General features: G+C 39.7%; 2 protein-coding genes and 1 long non-coding RNA gene across 3 annotated transcripts; 1 reads left to right on the top strand and 2 right to left on the bottom strand.

The window, feature by feature from the left end:
* Position 1: 1 nt before the first annotated feature.
* On the bottom strand, positions 2–17,708 carry Dhc98D (Dynein heavy chain at 89D). Its single transcript, XM_081972438.1, has 20 exons — positions 17,335–17,708; positions 17,019–17,171; positions 16,654–16,968; positions 16,535–16,596; positions 16,250–16,480; positions 15,921–16,189; positions 15,685–15,865; positions 15,389–15,628; positions 15,095–15,285; positions 14,843–15,041; positions 14,541–14,788; positions 14,326–14,470; positions 14,069–14,270; positions 13,813–14,016; positions 11,826–12,154; positions 1,381–11,770; positions 1,164–1,295; positions 730–1,109; positions 497–676; positions 2–439 (listed from the first exon to the last, which is right to left on the bottom strand). Exons 1-20 carry the CDS (start codon positions 17,576–17,578, stop codon positions 143–145), a joined length of 14,592 nt encoding a protein of 4,863 aa, XP_081828564.1. The 5' UTR covers positions 17,579–17,708; the 3' UTR covers positions 2–142.
* On the top strand, positions 17,154–17,618 carry LOC145724293 (uncharacterized). The gene is made up of 2 exons (XR_014176966.1): positions 17,154–17,285; positions 17,344–17,618. It is a non-coding gene; the product is annotated as an uncharacterized LOC145724293 (long non-coding RNA).
* A 165-nt stretch (positions 17,709–17,873) lies between the features above and the next one.
* Positions 17,874–19,000, bottom strand: LOC145724287 (omega-amidase NIT2). Its single transcript, XM_081972460.1, has one exon. The coding sequence runs from the start codon at positions 18,832–18,834 to the stop codon at positions 17,998–18,000; it is 837 nt and encodes a 278-aa protein (XP_081828586.1). The 5' UTR covers positions 18,835–19,000; the 3' UTR covers positions 17,874–17,997.
* Positions 19,001–19,013: the final 13 nt, after the last annotated feature.

The following is a 19,013-nucleotide window of genomic DNA, read 5'->3' as shown; positions in this document are numbered from 1 at the left end:
GTTAGGTACAAACATTTTATTAAACTGTTCCAAACATTGTAAAATACTATAAAACACCGACCTAACAAATTGAACTTTTTTTCACAATTTTTAGTCTTGAACCTCAGGTCACTAAACTCGAAACTAAACAAAAAATGATCACTTAATCAGTGTTCAACACTAAACAAACTCCTTGTAGAACCCAGTGACTAATATGTTCAGTGGTTCTTAAATCCGCCTCAAAAACCAAACCCACACCCATCGCATTTCTTCTTTGCGACGTCGTGTAAACAGGAGTACGCAGAGTGTTCTGCAGTTTCAATCGAAACGTTTCGATTGGTACCACTCCGAGAACTGGAAGTTTTTCGATCAGTACTTTAGGGGTGGAGCGTTTCAGGCAGTTGTTTTCCAAGTCCCAGGCGGCGCCTTCCAAAAATAGTCCATGGACCAAACAATTTCCCTAAATAAATGGAAAAATTGTTAGTTCAGTATGCGTGAGTGTGTTCAGATTCTTTACCGCAGCAGGACGAAGAATCACATCGGCCGGATCCAAATACTCTGTCACATAAGTGTACAACGTAGACCGGTCCAAGGGCCAATTGTGAAGTCTACAAGCGATTTGCACCAGAGCAGCTAGATAAGTTTCCGGAATGTGTAGTCCGGATATCCATAAAACAGTGGGCTCCCCAGTAGTGGACTAAAAAATTCCTCTCTAAGAACTAATTCACAACGAAACAATCGCCTACATACCCATGAAAAATACTGCTGTTGTCTAGCTTCAAAATGTTCCATCCATCCTCCCAAGTTCTTACAAGTGGCCGGAGCCAGCTTACGCCAACTAGCCGGCAATTGTCCGTTAAACAGGGAGTAAGCAACATTGTCCAAAGTGCTGTCCATCCCAATTTCGCCGGCTAAAGCTTTCTTCAGCTGCACTAAAGTCCTCCTCATGGTGGCTATTAGTTTGTTAAACCGTTCCAGCTCTTGAAGAAGCACCACAATCGTCGGTGTCATCATTCGTTGGAAATATTTGCGCACCTTCCACACTTCGTACTCTTCGGGAATTTTCTTTAGGACATCATTTGCTACACATTCTATAAACTCCTCTCTGCTAATTCCTTTATCCGAAGCGGCTGTCAAAGAGTTGTTAAATTAAAATGTAAAAAAAATCCCAACTGCCCACTTACAAACTTGAGGTTGTAGTTCCATTAGAATGTTCCACATTTCCTTAGTGGCCTGTGTGTAGTAACCAATTTCCGCGTTAGAGTGAAGTCCAAATACTTCCGGGCTGTTGGCCAATGGGAGTTCATCAATGAAGGCTGTAGTAAAAAAAGTGAATTAGCAAGAATTAAAAAGTTATTATTTTTGCCATAACTAAATTTTAAACTTTAATAACAAACTTACCAATATAATCATCCTTGGTGCCGTCTTGTGGAATAACATAGTCCACAGTATGGTCGTGATAAAAATGAAACGGTTGAAACGTATCAAAAAGAAAGTCTCCCATATATTCATTCATATAAGTTTTCACGATTCTTCGATCAAAATCATCGATAACTCGTCCGCCGTACATCACTTCACCAATCAAATATTTCAAGCTGTTCCAAGGCAGTCTGGTGTCCTTCGCCTTGTACGCTTTGGTTAGGTACGTATCCAAAATTTGAACGCAAACATTAAAGTCCGATTCGTTAAAGTCGTAGCAAATGTTCCAACCAATTTTGTCGTATTTTCTGCGTTCTTGCACGACCGCATGGAAAAATGCCAACACATAAATAAGCGACTTGAAAGCTGCGTGAGGGCATGAGTCCAAAAGACTGGCCCTCATTTTAAAGTAAGTATTGCGCAAGTTTAGTTTTAAACCGTTTGGCGGTTCAGTGACAACTTTCAGTGACCGTTGCAGAATTCCTATTGGAAATGTGGCCACTGGGTCTGTGGTCAACCACAAACGAAAGTCCGGGTGCGGTTTGCTGATTTTCTCTAGCTGTTTCTCTAAGGATTTTATGAATGAGATCAACAAGTGGCAATTTTGGAACATCAGCCATTGACCTCTGCTTATGGCCGTTTCTAGAAGTTGTAAAGCTGTAGGCTCCTGGCCTTGTCCTAGGGATAGGTAACGGAACTTTCCACCACCAAACCCGCTTCGATCGGCCAGCTTCATCAGTTCTGCTGTAGGATCTGAGCCAGGGCTAAGGATAAACACTACTGGAGTAGTAGGACTGCATTGCTCAAAAATATTGTCCATACTGATAACTGGAGGCATAATATACTCTTCTCCCATGATTTCTGTAATGTAGTCACCAACAGCCCTGTACACTCGGTCTACTCGGAAACACCTCAACAACAACAAAATTTGGAAAGGCTTCAAATTCTGTTTGTAACCAAAAGGGAAGTCAACGCTCTCAGGGGCATCTAGGTCGTACCAGTCTTTCCACACGTTTACGTGTTTCTCAATTTGGTCAGGCAGCCGTTCAAACGTCAAAGGAAAATCAGTGGAGAGCTTTAGAATATTCTCCCAACCTTGACTACTCATCCAATCAGCTGGTTTGTCTCGAGTGGACTTTTCCAAACTGACGCTCCCTTTAATGAAAAAGTCCAGCTCCGCTTGTGAAACGTGCTCAATGTTTTGTTCCAATCTGGCAGTCATTTGAAACGAAAATAGTAATTTGTGTTTCTCAAATATACCAGTACATCCATAGTCGTATACGTTTTTGGTGAGCATTGTAATGATGTTATGTAGTCGACGTTCCAGCACCGTATGTGGCAAAGCTTTCCTGAGAGAGTAAGCAAACACCTCCAAGTACGAAGCCAACGAGTACTGGTACATAGCGTTGACCCCGGCCATGTCGCTAAGAACAAAAAATAGAATAGCACCACGCCTAGCTACAGGACGGTAGACGTTACGAAGCTTGTCAATATCCTTGGAAGTTTGTTCAGCCAGTGTGAGTTTCTCCATAACTTCAGTAGCTTTACTTTTGGTATTCTCCAAAGTGGCCACAAGTTCTACATTATCCAGCATATTACCTGTAGTGGTTGATAACTCACGAAGCAGCGAATCTTCCAGCACTTGCAGTAACTTTTTGTTTTCGCTAGTTTCAGTGATTAAATTTTCTCTTTGTTCTTCCAAGTCGGGTCTTTCATTCTTCACCACAACGCCCAGCAACTGATCTTCCAGCCCGGATAGAGTTACCGTATAATTGATAACCACAGCAGAAGCATAGACTGAAGGATTAAAAACTGGATTAGCAAACTTGGTGGTCATGTATAACCGGAAATTAGGATCCCAGTCCACTTCTTTATCTCCAAGAATAACAAAAACGCGTCCTCCCAACAACTTTACGTTCTTCTGAATAACGTTTTCTACTACTGGATCAATGTAGTCGTCCACATCTTGGAACAGAACTGGAGCACCGTATTTGATGGACATGTCCAAATGTTTCAAGAAATCACTGTCGGTAAAACTGAGTACTTTCATGTTGTTTTTTTCTTCACGCTTTTTAACCCAGTTTAAGGCTTGCTGTTGTGGATCGATGCATAACGGAAACCGTGAACCACGTATAGTAAGAATACCGTTCTGAATACTAAGCTCGTCAGGAGGGAGTGACTCCGAAACCCACTGACTCACCTCAACGTCAGTTGTCAAATTTTTTTCTAATCTAAAGGGTACGCTTAAAGGGATTTGTCGATCTTGTATGTTGTTCTGCCAATTCACGTAAACCATGTCTCTTCTGAATTCAAAAGTGAACGGTCCACAATAGGCTAAAAAGCCTGAGCACAATAAACAATTACCCACTAAACGTTCCTTTTCTATGTGCAGTTGACGGAGGTCTTCAGTCCATCTGATTTTCTCCGAACTCAAACCAGATATAAGTTTGTCTGCAGCCTCCAAACGACGCATCATCAGATCCGTTTCTTCCTGCAACTCTTGGCGTCTTTTCATCGCATCAGCGTACTTTTGATTCAATTTATTCAAGTCTTCTTCCAGTTTTGATATTTCACTGTAAAGCTTCTCCAAGTTTCGTTTAGCGTTGTTGAATTCAGTCTCCAACTGTTCCACACGTTCTTTTTTCGGTTTTACTTCGCGGAAAACGGCACAATAACCCAAGACTGCTTGAACAAATTTGTACAAACCATATCCAGCCTTGCTGATGGATGCCATTTCGTCCATTTTGGACGATTTTTTCATGTGGGCTTTGCAAGCTCTTTGTTGAGCTTGAGTGATTGCATCGCAATTCATTTCTTGTAAGGTTCGTAAAAAGTTGGCTTCGGCCATCATACCTTTAGCAGTTTTCCAACTAACCTCTTTATATCCTCTTAATATGACTATGCATTCGCAGATGGTTTGTACAGGTTCAGGTGGAGTGGCAAAGGATCTTATTTCTGTAATGTCAGCTTTGTCCAGGTCGCTTAAAGCTAGTCGAGCAGTTTCTAGGGCTGGAAGTGCGGCGGAAAGTGCTTCTTCAGCGTCAGCTCTTTCAATACTAATTAACTTAGCTTGTTCTTCAATTTCTGTGCTTTTTAGTGAAGCAATATCTTTTTTGTCTGTTGCAATTTTAGTTCCTGATTCGATTTCAGCTAACATTGCTTCACATTCTGCTGTGGCTTTACCAACCACAACTTTTTGTTTCTCGAGTTTTGCATTTAGGATTGCTAGTTCTCCGCTAGCTTCTTCGATTTTCAGTAGACCGCTTTTAAGTCGATCGCATTGTGCGTTATTGTAATTTCCTTTTTCCTCTAAAAGCTTCAAGTAGGTTGTGATATAGTCCAGGTAGTGTTTGGGAGTGACGTAGTTCTTGCGTCTTAGAGTTGTTAGATAACTTGAGGTAAATTCGTTAACGCTTTGGTGCACATGGACCACATGTTCGATGATGGTGTCGCGGTATTGGTCAGGAATGTGAGGATTTTCTTTTAAAAACGTTGAGGCCACTGCGAAAAGTGCTTGGAGAGGCCATGGGAAGAGCCAGTCTATTGTTGTGTTGTTTACCAAACCAGGGAAATTTCTGCAACGTTTACTGAGCACGTCACTTGTAGGGGACATGGATAGGACTACGTGTAAATTATCCACGCAGGTTTGGATAAAGTACTGCCAGACATTTTCTTTAGCTACACCGTAACCAGCTTTTATTGCAGCGCTTCGGCACTGACCAACAATTTGTTCTTTGTCGTCATCAGTGAAAAGGGCTGGCACGTATCCAATCATGAGTATGTTGTTGATGAATTCCAGAAATCCCTCCTCCACCACTTGCGCTGCAGTAAATAAAAACACTGTAGGTTTCTTCGCGATTCCCAATTGACTGTAAAGCTTCTTCAAATCATCTTTAAACATTGATTCGTTGTATCCTCTGCAAAGAGTTATGGTAAAAACTTCACATCCTGCCGTAAATGCAGCCAGTCTGGTTATGCTCGCTTTTCCGCTACCACCCACACCTACCAGCATCACGTGGCCTCTTTCCATTCTTAATCCTCTATGAACTCTAGTTAAATGCTCTAAAGCGTCATTAAAAAGCACTATGCTCAGTTTTTCTTTCGTTTCGTTATACAACTCAACCAACTCTTGGAAAAGGAAATAAATGGCGTCATAGTCAAGTAAGTCTTCATATTCTCTAGGTTCGCCTTCATTGGAGGCGTTACGATAATCTCCAAAAAGAAGAGGGTCCCTCATGGCATATTCCAAAACATCAACGTCTTCCTCTTTTGTTTGTTCCTCTCCTGGTTTATCCTCGTCGGGAACAAATACAAAGTTTTCATCTTCCACGTTGGGCTTTTCAGTTTTTATAGGTGTAGAGAAGTATTGTTTAATTTGGCCTATTAGTTCATTGCGCACCAGTTTCTGGTCTTCAACGTTGATTAAACGATCGCAAAACACTCGAACAAATTCGTTTCTCCATACTCTCACTATTTGGTGGACGGCTTTAAAGTACTTTGGAGTAATTTGGCACAAACCAGCCGTAACCCTTGACAAATCCCTCATGTTGAAAATGTAATGAAACTTGCTTGGAGTGGGTGGTAGCTGTATTATCAGGGTGTTGTACAAGTTGAGAGTCATCGTAAGAAGTGTGGGAGCTATTTGAACCTCTTCATCAAATTTGCTTAAATGATCTGATAATATTGATGAGTAAATATGATGTAGGGTATTGGTGGTAGGAAACACTAAATTCATTACAGTAAACATGGAAATAAATCGGGGATCGACTTCATTACGGCCACCGCCCGCTACTCCCATAGCAGCAAAGTAGGATATGTCTCTAAGGATTTTCCAGTTTAAGTCTTTGCCACGATCGTACATTCCACCTTTTTCAAATAAGAGTTTTAATAAAGCTATAGGTTGTTGTGTTCCATAATCGTCCACTTGAGGCATATTCATATCGTCTATGAAACAAATCAGTTTCTTCCCCATCGGAGGTCCGTAAATCTCTTTAGTTCGTTTTTCAACTGCAGATTCCAGGTTCATTTGCACGTCCATTGATGAAGTTCTGGATGAAAAGTTAATATTCAACAAGATGAATGTCTCTGGATCTAAATGGCGTAAGAAGTTTTGAATTATAGCTGTTTTGGATGTTCCCGTCTCTCCAACTAACACTACAGGTCGCTTGATTTTGTTCATCAACTTAAGAATGTATGTCACTCTAACTGTATCAACGGTTGGCACTAAAATTTGGGAGAAACGTTGATTTTCTTCATGGACATACTCTGGAACTAGCCACTCCCAAGCAACCCACACCTTATTTTCTATATCCAAGAAGTAGTCATACAAGGTTGGAAAAGCTGTTGGTAAGTGAATTAGATCACACTTTTGCTCAATTGAGTCATTGGCAGCCAACATTGAAATTTGAGACTTCATGTACTCATCAAAATCATTACGGCACGCGTCTATTAAAGCCGCTCCTACTGAATTGTACAAAGCTGTAACAAAAATGGCGTTTATTAAATCTGTATCAACTTCTTCATCGGGCGGTCGAAGATTTTCATCCGGTTGAGGATAAATTGACTCAATCATCTTGCATAATTGGGTAATCATGTTCAAACCAGTTTGGGGTATGACAGTTTTTAGAGGGGAGACTTGTTTGGTTCCCAAAGTGCCTTCCAAGACATACGCCATTAGGTCCGGCACGATTCTGTTGTAAAACTCTTGAAACGCTATGCGTTCAGGTGGGTGGTTTCTTGAGTTGACCCATCGATCCCAAAATGGTTGATAACCTAAATTCTTCGGGTCCACGTATACCATTCCTGCTCTAGACACCGTAGCTGGTGAGGCAAACTGTAAGTCTCCGACTTCAAACATTAATGCACACACAGGCGTTTGTAAACGAATCCTTTCACCATTAGCTAATGTGAGTAGCTTATTGTCGTCCATTACAGAATTCATGTTCTCGATCCACAAAGCGTCAACATCCCCATCGAATAAAATGTAACGTCTCTCAGGTTTTTCAGTCGGCTTGTTCATTTCTCTAAAAATGTTAGACAAAAGGCCATCAGTCCAGTCACGCGTTAATGGATCGAGAATCCCGTATAGTTCTATAACGGAACAAGCTTTAGGATTAAGGGTATGAATCTTTGTGGGTAACCCCAAAATTGTTTGCGCCTTCGCTAAAACGTTGATCACCACACTTTTTCCACCTCCAGTTGGCCCAACCAACATCGTAGAATGTCTGGTCATCATAGTTTCATACACCTGCACTACTTTATCCACTTGATATGACAACAGCATGAAACGATCTTCTGTAAAAACTTTCTCCACAGCAGCATTGAAATCAGGATAACCCACTCTAGGACAGTCCATTCCAGGAAACAAGTCTCGTATCAACCCTAAGAATAGTGGAACATCTTCAAAGACAAACTTGGGATGGTTCATGTCACGCAGTGCCCTCATTAGAACCAAAGCTTCTTTAATGTCGGGAGATGCTCTTTTCAGCACCCCAGCCATACGAAGCACCGCATTTAACGCCCTTAAACCCCAATCATAGTGGAATTGTTTAGATAACTGCTCTCTGGCCAACTTATACAACACTGTCATTTTCTTAGCCAGTACTTTAGCTTCCAGGAACCCATCAGAAAACAGGGAAATCATACAAATCATTTCCATGTCAGGAACAATACAAACGACAGGCCGGAACAAAGCTTTAACAGATTCTGGAAGTTCAGTTCGTCCAGCATAGCCAGGATTCATGGTGATAAATATGCCTACTTTGGAATCCATATTAATTTCCACCCCTTCAAAAGTAAAGCGTTCCAATTTCATTGTTAGGGCGCTTCTAATTGTTTGCAGTTGGGTCGATATCACTGAAAGCACTGAAATATCAATGCGATTGAACTCATCAAAGCATCCCCAGGCTCCGCATTGAGCTAGTCCAGCTAAAGTAGTTCCTATAGCTTTATAGTCCATGCCTTCACCGCAGTTAGTGACTATGCAAAGCAAAGCTAGAGCTTTTGCCAAGTCTTTAGTGGTTTCGGTTTTTCCAGTTCCGGCTGGACCTGCTGGGGCTCCTCCCATGTGCATTGTCAAAGCCTGAGTGATGGTCAGGTATATTCTGTCAGTTAGAGGGGTTATAACTAAACGGCCATTGAGACCCATGTATTCATAGCCGTATTCAAAGGAGCCAGTGCACTGGGTTACCCATAAGTTGTCTAGGTTATTAACCCAGTAAAATCGAAGCTGACTTTCCCATTCGAATTCTTGAGCATCGGTTACGCTGTCTCTCACAAAGTTCTCCACAATGTCTCTGGCATGCACTTCAACAATGGCAATAGTTCGAAACTTTGTACGATCATTCGGAGTTAAATCGGCTCTCACCGTTATCACTATCTCATTTAACGAGTTGTTAAGTTGCTGTAAGTATTCTTTCATAGCTCGCTGGTTTCCTTTCTTTATTTTTGCAAAAACGTTTTCCACTTCCGCGGTCCACCACACTTGACTGCCAGCCAGGCACACCATCCCTTGATACTCCAGCATCCACTGAGTACGCGGTCTACGAATTTTTCCATAATAAAAAATGGCGCTTTTTGTGATGAACCTATTTGACCGACGCATCTCTTTTAAAACGTCATTCATCCAATCCTCCACTTTGCCTTCAATTATCACTGGATTGCGAAGCTCCATCACCTCTCCTTCACCAGAAATCATTGCAGACGCAATCACCCTGTCATTGTTGTCGGTTGTGAAACGCAACGATTTTATATTGTCAAACATTTTAATCATATGATCTTGAACTACTGTGTACTCACTGCTTCCTAGAATTGATAGAAGCTCTTCAGTGGAAATAAAGTAAAACCTTGGAAAACGTCGTCTTTTAGAGTCTAAATAATCGTTCAGTGACTTTTGGCATCGATCCAAGCCTGCTTCTAAGTTTTGAAATTCTTCAAGACGACCTGGAAGACCACACACCTCTAGTACAATAGGTCTTTTAGCGGTGTCCAACATAATTCTTCTGAAAGCTTTATCGATATCATCAAACTTCCTAGCTTCGTCCGGGAGCTGAGATCGTATATCTCCTCCCACAAAAATTCCTTCCAAATACAGCCATTTTCTTTGAACAGCAAGCCACTCATCGATCACTTCTCCAATATTGGCTAAAGCCTTTTCCCATTTTTGAACCTGAGGCAAAAACGGGCCGACAAACTGTGACCCAGCCATGCTTTGTAAATTCATAGAATTGTCATCAAGAATTTGCATAATATCATCGGTGGGTCCAATAATGAATCCACGATCTTCATTACCCATCATGTGTTTTACAACAGTGAATGCTATATTCTTCCACGTTTCTGCTACTTCAGTTACTCCTTTTTCGATTGACAACTCTTTGATAGCATTGTTAATTATTTCTTCGGCCATATCTTGGAATCTGTGCAATTCCATAGCAAACATGTTATCCAGTGTGAATCGTTCAGGAGCCATGTCAAAAACTATTCCAGTTTTGTCCATCAGCTGGCGCCAATGTCGTGCTCGGAGGGCGTCATTCTTTAAAGCTACCATTAAGGGGACTGAATTTCGAAACTGTTTCATTTTCAGTTCTAAAGTCACTCCTACTGGCATTGCCCGGATATCTTTTGGAATCTTACGGAATTCTTTTAAAAATCCGTCAATGCCATCTAACAAGGCTTGGGGGTTCAGATTGGCCCATAGAGTTTTGCCCCACAGTTCTCTGGCGTGTTTTTGAGCTTTATAAACCTTGTAAAGTATATCCATGCCTTGAAAGTCTGATTTGGCCTTAAGGTAATCCGAGTAGTCGGCCAGTGGGACGTCGAAAAGCATTTCAGCGTTCACCAGTTCAACTCTGCGTGCCTCGAGATCTTCAAACTCACGCCTGTACTCCTCCATTAAGTGAACTCCACTGTCTAGATCATCTCCGACAGCTCCTGGACCTTCACGGTCGTATTTCTCTAAAAACGTTTTCAAAACGTCTTGAAAAGTGCTAATTTCGTTCAGAGTCATCACAGCAAATCGGTCTTTTGTCGGTTCTAGTGTTTGTTCTCGGTACAATCCTGAAAGGTACACAGCCTTCCAATCTTTTTCCAATTGGTAAGCCATGGCCTCGTGTTCAGGATCAAACTCTACGTCATGTTGACGTAACATTGCGTATATCTCTTGGTACTTCCTAAAATCCAACTCTGATTGGATGTTGTTTTTTCTTAATGTTGCTATTGCTTGCATGATAGCTTTAAATCGTTCTAAGCCTTTGATGTTCATTCTAACTGTCATGTGGAGATGTTCGATACTTCTCTTTAATTCTTGAATTTTTTCTAAAGTGTCAGCGTCCAACAGTCTACCCAAAGTATTTTTCCACTCTATGCAATGTTGGATAATTGTATTTACTAAAGGTTGGAGATTGAGCCTGATACTATCAACGTCGACGTAATTGCGGAAGTTGTTCATACTGTCGGCAATTTCTTTGTAAAACATAAACTTATCGTCGTACGTTTCTAGAGTTGCCATAGAAGTCATGAATTTTTCGCATGTAGACTCTTTCTCAAACGACCACAACATTCTGTAGCGTCTCCAACGTTGTAGGAATTTATTGACGTTGACTATAGTTTTGTGGGCTACTTCTTGGAGTCTCTGCACTGCTTCCGCAATGTCAGGCACTTTCATCACTTCTTCATAGAAAGAATAGAGAAACTCCTCTTTTTTATCCCGCTGAATAGGTTTGCATTGGATACAGGTTTCGTGCATCCAACGTGGGAATATGCGCAATCTGTCAAACAAATCATACGTGTTTCTTATGATAATGTTGTAGATTTCAGTGCCTGTGGGTCGTAAAACTATTTCCGGACTGACCACCATAGCATCCACTTGAAATAGGAGTTCCTTCTGGTCGAATTTTGCTATAAAGTTTTCTAAATTCCTGATAATCATTGTTGTTAAAGCCCTGTATATTTCAGTTTCCCAGAAGGAGTAGTAGCTGTACATTTCGGGAGAATTTCCTGTGTTTGTGTTTAAGACTAAATATTCCAACTTAATTAGAATGGGTCCGAATGAGTCGTAGATTTTAAGAAGATTAGCTATTTTTTCTGTTCTATCGTTGTACATTGTATTGAAGAATTCTTTGCAAGGAAGTCTTGTGGAATTGGAGTTTTTGACTGGCGTAAAGTCGAAAAGGTTGGTGGCTTGTATAGTGCGAACCCTTCGGTACAAATCACGTTCAATGTGTTCTATATGCTCGAATAGAGTGTTTAGTGCTGTTATAAACCCTTCACATTCGTCTGCATACTCGTAAATACTGAGCGAAGACCATTTTATTCTAGATAATCCCTGTTGAATGTACAACTCCACATCGCGCAACTTCCCCTTCAAAAGAATCACCTTCCGACACAAAACGTCTCAATCCGATTTCTTTATAGATAGAATATTGACTTACCTGGGGATCAGTTAGTCTGTCCATGATTGCATTGTAGTTACGCAACATTTTAATAACCGCATTCACATTCTTCGAGCACTTTTCTTTCCTCATCGAGATTAGCCGTAAGTGTTCTGGTAGTGAAAACTTCAGTAGTTCGAATACTTCAACCCCTTTGAAACACCTCCAAAGTAAATCGTCAAAGTTGAGGTCAAACTTTAAGCCGTAATCGATCAAAATGTTGGTTCCCATTATTTCGTGCCACGTCAGGTTCTTCTGGGATTGAATGCGACCCATTAAGGTGTGAGCGGAATGGCTTATCATCGAAGATCTCATTGGCATTTTACCACCTGCCAAAATGACATTGTTCAGGGTGGTCGAGTTTTAAATGTCAATAATCCACTATCCGATAGTTTATCAAAAAATAAGTTGACATACATTATGACATTTTGCTGAAAAACGCAAAACGCTTCCTAAGGAAGATACAGTCCTCCAAAATTTAGTTTGAAAAATCGTTTTTTTTTGCTGTAACTGTCAGACCGTTGGAGCAATTTTGATTAAATTTTCATCAAGTACTTAAGAAATGAATGCTCATTATGTGATGTGAATGACGTTTTGTCAAACTTGTTCAGTGGCGTAGATACAGGGAGATGGTGTTCATTTTCCCACTCTATTTTCTACGCTGACTGGATATTTCACAAAAATTACAGTTTTTTAATTTCCGTCTTCAATTTAAGGAAAGATGTATCTGCTGTAAAATTTTGATTCAAAATTAAGAGAGAAGAGGGATATCCGGGCAGCAAAATATCATTTTATAAAAATAAATCTGCCAGAAGTGGATTCTCCTTCAAAAAATAAGTTGACATGTTTTTTCGTCATTTTATAAAAGACCTCATACTAAGAGACATACAGCACTCTAAAATTCGGAAAAATCGTTGTTTTTTGTTATAATCTCAGACCATTGAAAGTAAAAACCAATCAATTTTTTTTTTCAATAACATCACGTAATGATTATTAATTATACAGGGTGTCCCATAAGTGACACCGCAGGTAGGTCAGCCAAAGAGGCACCGAACCAGCCTAACATGACCCTAGTAAAAGTTGCATGGTTTTCGAGGTATTAGCAAATTACGATTTTTCATGAATTTTCACATTTTTTAACATTGTCAGTGCCAGAATTCTGTTGGAAAGCTCTCGAAGCTTTTTTTTTTATTGTATGGAATCCTAAATAGTTACTTAAGATGCCATGAGCATGTTTTTGTCAAAAAGTAATGTAAAGTTCCGAAAAATACTGGACAAATCTTGATTTAAATTATCAGCAAAATAAGAATTTTCACTTTGGGCACCTGCCGTTAAAAAAAATGTTGAAACGAAACGAGCAAATAACGTCAAAAGATTAAGCATGTTATGCAAATTTTCGGAACTTTACATTACTTTTTGACAAAAACATGCTCATGGCATCTTAAGTAACTATGATAGGATTCCATACAATAAAAAAAAAAAAGCTTCGAGAGCTTTCCAACAGAATTCTGGCACTGACAATGTTAAAAAATGTGAAAATTCATGAAAAATCGTAATTTGCTAATAACTCGAAAACCATGCAACTTTTACTAGGGTCATGTTAGGCTGGTTCGGTGCCTCTTTGGCTGACCTACCTGCGGTGTCACTGTGACGTGTCACTTATGGGACACCCTGTATTTAATACTTGTTCCAAATTTGGGCAAAATTGCTTCAACGGTCTGACAGTTATAACAAAGAAACGATTTTTTTGAACTGAAATTTTGGACTGTATCTTTCTTAGGGAGTATTTTTTACAAAAATGACATAATGCATGTCAACTTATTTTTTGATGGGCTATCGAATGGTGAATTATTGACATTTAAAACTGGACCACCCTGTATAGTGAATTGAAACTGTGAATGTCGTGAACACTATTTTGAAGCAACGGTTTATTGAAATGTCCACCACAGCAAAGCAGTAACAAAACAAATAACATACAGACACTTACTTTTAACTGGAATTAAGGACTTAGCTCCACTACTAACAGAGCCGATTTTTACTTGTGACCGCGAGCTGCCCACATGTTGCACCGAACCTTTATGCAGCTTAAAATATGGTTTCTTCTTAGGCGAGTCAGCTATCTTCAAAATATCCATTTGCATTACTTTCTCCAAAACTGGACTGTAGAGGTCAAGCCATTCTTGAATTTTTACTGCAAACCAAACATTAGAAACAAGATACCTAGTAAGCAGTGAGAAATAAACCTTCTTCATACGCTCTCAGCTCTTTAGCTAGTTTCAAATACGAATTGAAGGCTTCTTCTCTTAGGGGAGAGTCCATTAGTTCGGGAACGTTTTGAAACTTCAAAACGGGACGTTTTAGTTTGTAAAATAGTAAACGGACCCAATATATCGATCCACCGTGTGGTGGAAAGTCTTTGTTCAAAATTGGGTGTCGTTTGTTTCTCTGTAATGTTAATCTTTCACTAACTGCAGTGGATCAATTAAATTTGTTATATTACGGTAAAATTGTCGTCCACCGTCAAAATTTCTTTAGTGTACTGATCCAGAATGACATCAAACTTTTGCATAAGCTTTTTCTGAATAATTTCTCTAGTTTCGATGTGTTTGAATTTTAGCATCATATCCAAAGCTGCTTCAGAGGACCTGTTAAAAACAACCGACATTGTTCAGAAGCAAAAACAATAATTAATTTGTAAATACGGATAAAACTTGCCTTATCATTTTAAAACTCTGATCGATAAAAGTAACACCTTCAAGTTCCAACTTTCGAACCTCTCGATCATAATTACTCAAAACAGCATCCCAATTCTCTTTACAGTTTGGATCGAAAATATCAAAATCAATGCATTCAATCTGCAAAGCCAGTTTGTCTACTCGTTTAGCCACGTTGTCAATGGTCTGAGGATCGCTGACAATCGCCCTTAACTCGGGTCCGAAAATGTTTTTAAAATGACCCACAGTCTGCAATTTAATTTCCGCTGATTTCCCAGATAACGGAGGTTGAATTAATCTTACCACAGCAAACTGATGGATATCCCTGCACACTTTCGCCATATAATCAGAAGCAGCAAACAGTTTGGTTTTGTCAAACTCCCATCGTTGACCCTTTCCGGAATCCTCGATTTTCTGTCTGGTGGTCATGTAGGAACTTTTCCAAGTATCGAGCATGTCCGTGGCGTCCATTGTGATTTTCTTCACGTCATTCAGTGGTTTTCTTTGTAATATTTAATTGTTGAATTAAGGAAAGACACAAATAGTGAAACATACCTAAATATGTACTGACTGTCGAGTACTTTGCGGACTTTTTCCAGCAGGCACCACACGATACGTTCCATAAACGGTACCATCACTTCGTCAGTGTTGTAGTATCGAGATAGTACCCAAATGAGGTGCAACCCGTCGATCAAATCGGGGATGCAGTCGGTGATTTTTCGAAAATCGTAACTATCCGATATCACCTGTAGATTACTTAATTTTAAAAACAAAATTTCGATTACAAGGTGTCCCAAATTCCACTAAAAGCTGGAATATTTCAAATAACACAAAACGACAATTACTTACCTTTAAGTGCCTCTTGATTGTTGACAAAAACTTGACATTATCTCTAGCCTCAGCGTAGTAACGTTTCAACTCAGTTTGATAACTTATAAAAGCATCAATCACGGGTGATTTGGCAATGTAGAGTAACTCAGTTATATGCACTAGTGTAGGTTTTTTGAGCTGCTCTACAATCGAACTGAATGCGGCTTCTCGTTCGTGCCAGTACTCAAATTCTGGAAGAGGTCCATTTCCCACTGGACTCTAGTAAATCAAATGGTATTGCAATTTGTAAGGCGTCATCGGTTAGTCATTATTACTTTAGCTAAATAACTCTCAATGACTTTGGTGATGTGCCGCTCCCAGCTCATCACAGCCTCCTCAAGAGCGTCAATCACGGTTGGATCTTTAATCAGCTCCTCTCTGGGAATATCAGATTTTAAGATGTCGGATAAATCTGCCATGGGTAAGTCGATGTCGTCGTCTACGTGCTCGCAAACCCTAAAATTTGTAAATTGGAATAAAGTTGATAAAACAGTATTTTGTGACTTATCACCATTCCAGCATATTTTCAAAGTTAGCAATTTCGCTTAACAACTGATCCTTTAAAGGTGTGGAGGTATGAGGCCGGTCTTCGACTGCCACCCTATCTCCACTCCCAACGGGGCTGGAGTTGAAACTGAGCCTTTTAGCATCCTCAACTAATTTTAATGGATTTTTTTGAGAATCTTCTTTACTTTGAACCTCAGAAATGGTACTTTTAGTTGACTTTCTTTTTTGTTCGTTCGACTGCGTGAAGGCAGTTTTAAATAAAGGTACAAACAGCTGAAAAAAGGGAAAGTTGTTACCAAAACCATAATTTTTGACATGCGTATATAGTATCACCTGTTTAGTTAGAAAGGAAACGTTATGGATAAAGTTTCCGGTCGCTACTCCCATCATGATATACAGGGGCATCTCGATGTTAGCGGTTTCGATTGAATCAAAATTCGGAATTCCCAGTTCGGAGCGTCTGAAGAAATAGACGAAATGCTTATCGGTAGAAGCAACACCTTGGGAAATAAAGTCAAAACCCGCAGTAAGCGTGTAGTCAACCACTAATTCTTGAATTATTTTCTAGAAAAATTATATAAATGATTTTTTTTGTAAAAATTAGTTTTTGGTACATACAGGTACGTAAATTGTCATTTCTTCCTCCACTGGCTCTTCGATTGGAGGCTTTTCGTCTTCATCTAGTATGGAAGAGAGATTATTTGAACAAAACTATCATCTTTACAGTAGTTACTTACCATCTTGCTGTTTTGTTTTTCCTTTAGGACCTTTTGTCTTGCTCTTTCCTTTGCCTTTCCCCTTTTTCTTTTTCTTTTCTTTGCTACCTTCCTCTATGTCTGACACTTCTACATCTGTAACTTCAGCAGAAGGTAAGGTGGATGCTTCAGTCTCAGTCAATGGTGTTTCTCTTCCAGTTTGGGTGGTAGCAGCCGGTTCAACGCTTTTCTCTTTCTCATCTGGATTCTCTTTGAATTCAGACTTTGGTGTTTCCCCAGAATCTTCAACATTGGCACTCTGGTCTTCTTTAGTTTCGTGTTGTTCGGATTCTGGAACTAAACAAAGTTTTTATAGTGATATTTCTGGATTACGAGCGGTAATATACCGTCTAGTTTATCTATCTCGGAGGTTGGTGAAACGGATCTGGATCGTTTGCCTTTCTTGCCGCCTCCTTTTTTGCCTTTTTCTTTTCCTCCTTTTTTCTTTTTCGGTTTTTCTACGGGCTCGTCGACTTCAGGTGGGGGTAGTTCTTTTTTTACTGAAAAGTCAAGAGGCAAGGTTAGGCAAGTATCTCCTAGCAACAAACTGAAAACTTCACTGTCAAAAAAAGTCATTTAAATTAACTGTAAAAATTTAAAACTGAACAGAAAAGGTAAGAAAAAACTTTGATTTATTTCTAGCAGTGTGTGGGAATGACTTACCGATTTCAGGGACTAGGATCTCCTTTTCCACCAGCTTTTCGAACGAGGTTCTGTAGATGTAGAAGAACCTGTCGTTGCTGGTGCTTAACTCCTGGTCCAGCTGATCGTCCTCGAGGTAGGAGGACAGTCTGTCCTCCAGGTCGTCGCCGCTGGCCATCATGTCCTCAAAATAATGGCCAGAGCTCAACCCGAACACCCTCGTCACGGTGTTTTTGACCCACTCCCTCCGAAAATCGGTGCCCATAATTTCGAAAATGTTTAAATAAACCGATTTAAAGCAAAAATGTGTTGTTCTTTTGACGTTTTTTAGGAAAAAAAATAAAGCAAATGTTTTGTTTAGGGATGTTGCTATGGAACGACGATTTGCTGTTACTATGACGCCATATAACTGGTAACATTATTAGCAACAGGTCTTTATTAATATGAGGATGTGCGAAAAATGAACTTGGTATTAACATTTGTTCTGGAATAAATCACAGAAGTTTTCAAATCATAATTTTCATTGTACATTCAGGAATATGTAAGAAATAAGACTTGCATCAACAAAAATATGACATATTTTATTACCCTAACTATTCTGTACAATATTTTACTAGTTATTTTTTACTTGCACAAATTAGGTCCCAGTTAGACTAAGGACATAAAAAAAGATAGACACTAAAGCTATACCTGAACAGTATTGTATATGTCTGTCCTTCTTTGACTATAAATTGGAATCTGTTGTCTCACTTGATCACACTCATTTAAATCTAAATCAACTTGAATTATTTGTTCACCCTCTTTGGCCTGTCCAATCACCTTACCCCAAGGACTAGTAATCTGAGAATGGCCATAAGCAATATAACCTTGATCACCCCTTGCTGGACTAATTCCCAGGACAAACACTTGATTATCAATGGCTCTAGCGCGCTGCAGCAACTCAAAATGTAATGGTCCTGTGGTAAGGTTGAAAGCTGCAGGGTAAATCAAAATCTCTGCTCCTTTAAGCCTGTACAGTTTTGCCAACTCTTCAAAACGTAGGTCATAACATATCCCCAGTCCCACTTTAACTCTATCAATTTCAAACATAGCTAACTCATCTCCAGGTGACAAAACGTCGGATTCTTTGAAAGTGATTCCTCCAGGTATATCAATATCAAACAAATGCATTTTACGGTACTTAGCTAGGAGGTTACCTTCAGGCCCCCAAACAGTGCAAGTGTTGTAAAACTTGTTGTTTTCAATTTCTGGAAATGTACCTCCCACTAAATAAATTTGATTTTCTTTGGCAGCCTTTGATAACATCTCACTAGTGGGTCCATTTGGTACTGATTCAGCATATTCATTGAAAAACTTGGTGCCATAAGGTGAATTGAAGCACTCGGGCAAGGATATTAGTCTGGCACCTAAATTTGTAGCTTGGTCAATGAGTTTTCTGGCATTATCCAGGTTTTCTGACCGATTTTTGCCTACTTTAGACTGAATAAGAGCAGTTCGGATTGTCTTCATAACTGACTGCATTTAGTTGGACCGTGATAATGACAACTGTTTATAAAACTGTATTTTAGCCTTATCACACTCAAGATGACTTTGTATCTTATCACTAGCAATATTTACAAAATTTAAAAAGCGAAATTGTAAGTAAAATAAATGTAAACAAATATGGCAAACGTCACTTTCAGTGTCAATACTGTCAGTAA

The sequence above is a fragment of the Ips typographus genome, linkage group LG2 (assembly GCF_016097725.1).
Source record: "Ips typographus isolate SLU linkage group LG2, UJ_Ityp_2.0, whole genome shotgun sequence".
Lineage (NCBI taxonomy): Eukaryota > Metazoa > Arthropoda > Insecta > Coleoptera > Curculionidae > Ips > Ips typographus.
Note: the sequence above shows the minus strand (reverse complement) of the source record. Positions and strands in the feature narration are given on the sequence as shown.

Coding starts and splice junctions, on each gene's coding strand:
- Dhc98D (XM_081972438.1), bottom strand. CDS start 17,578: ATGGGCACCGATTTTCGGAGGGAGTGGGTCAAAAACACCGTGACGAGG. Junction 17,172..17,334: donor GATCCTAGTCCCTGAAATCG/GTAAGTCATTCC, acceptor TTGACTTTTCAG/TAAAAAAAGAACTACCCCCA. Junction 16,969..17,018: donor CGAGATAGATAAACTAGACG/GTATATTACCGC, acceptor AACTTTGTTTAG/TTCCAGAATCCGAACAACAC.
- LOC145724287 (XM_081972460.1), bottom strand. CDS start 18,834: ATGCAGTCAGTTATGAAGACAATCCGAACTGCTCTTATTCAGTCTAAA.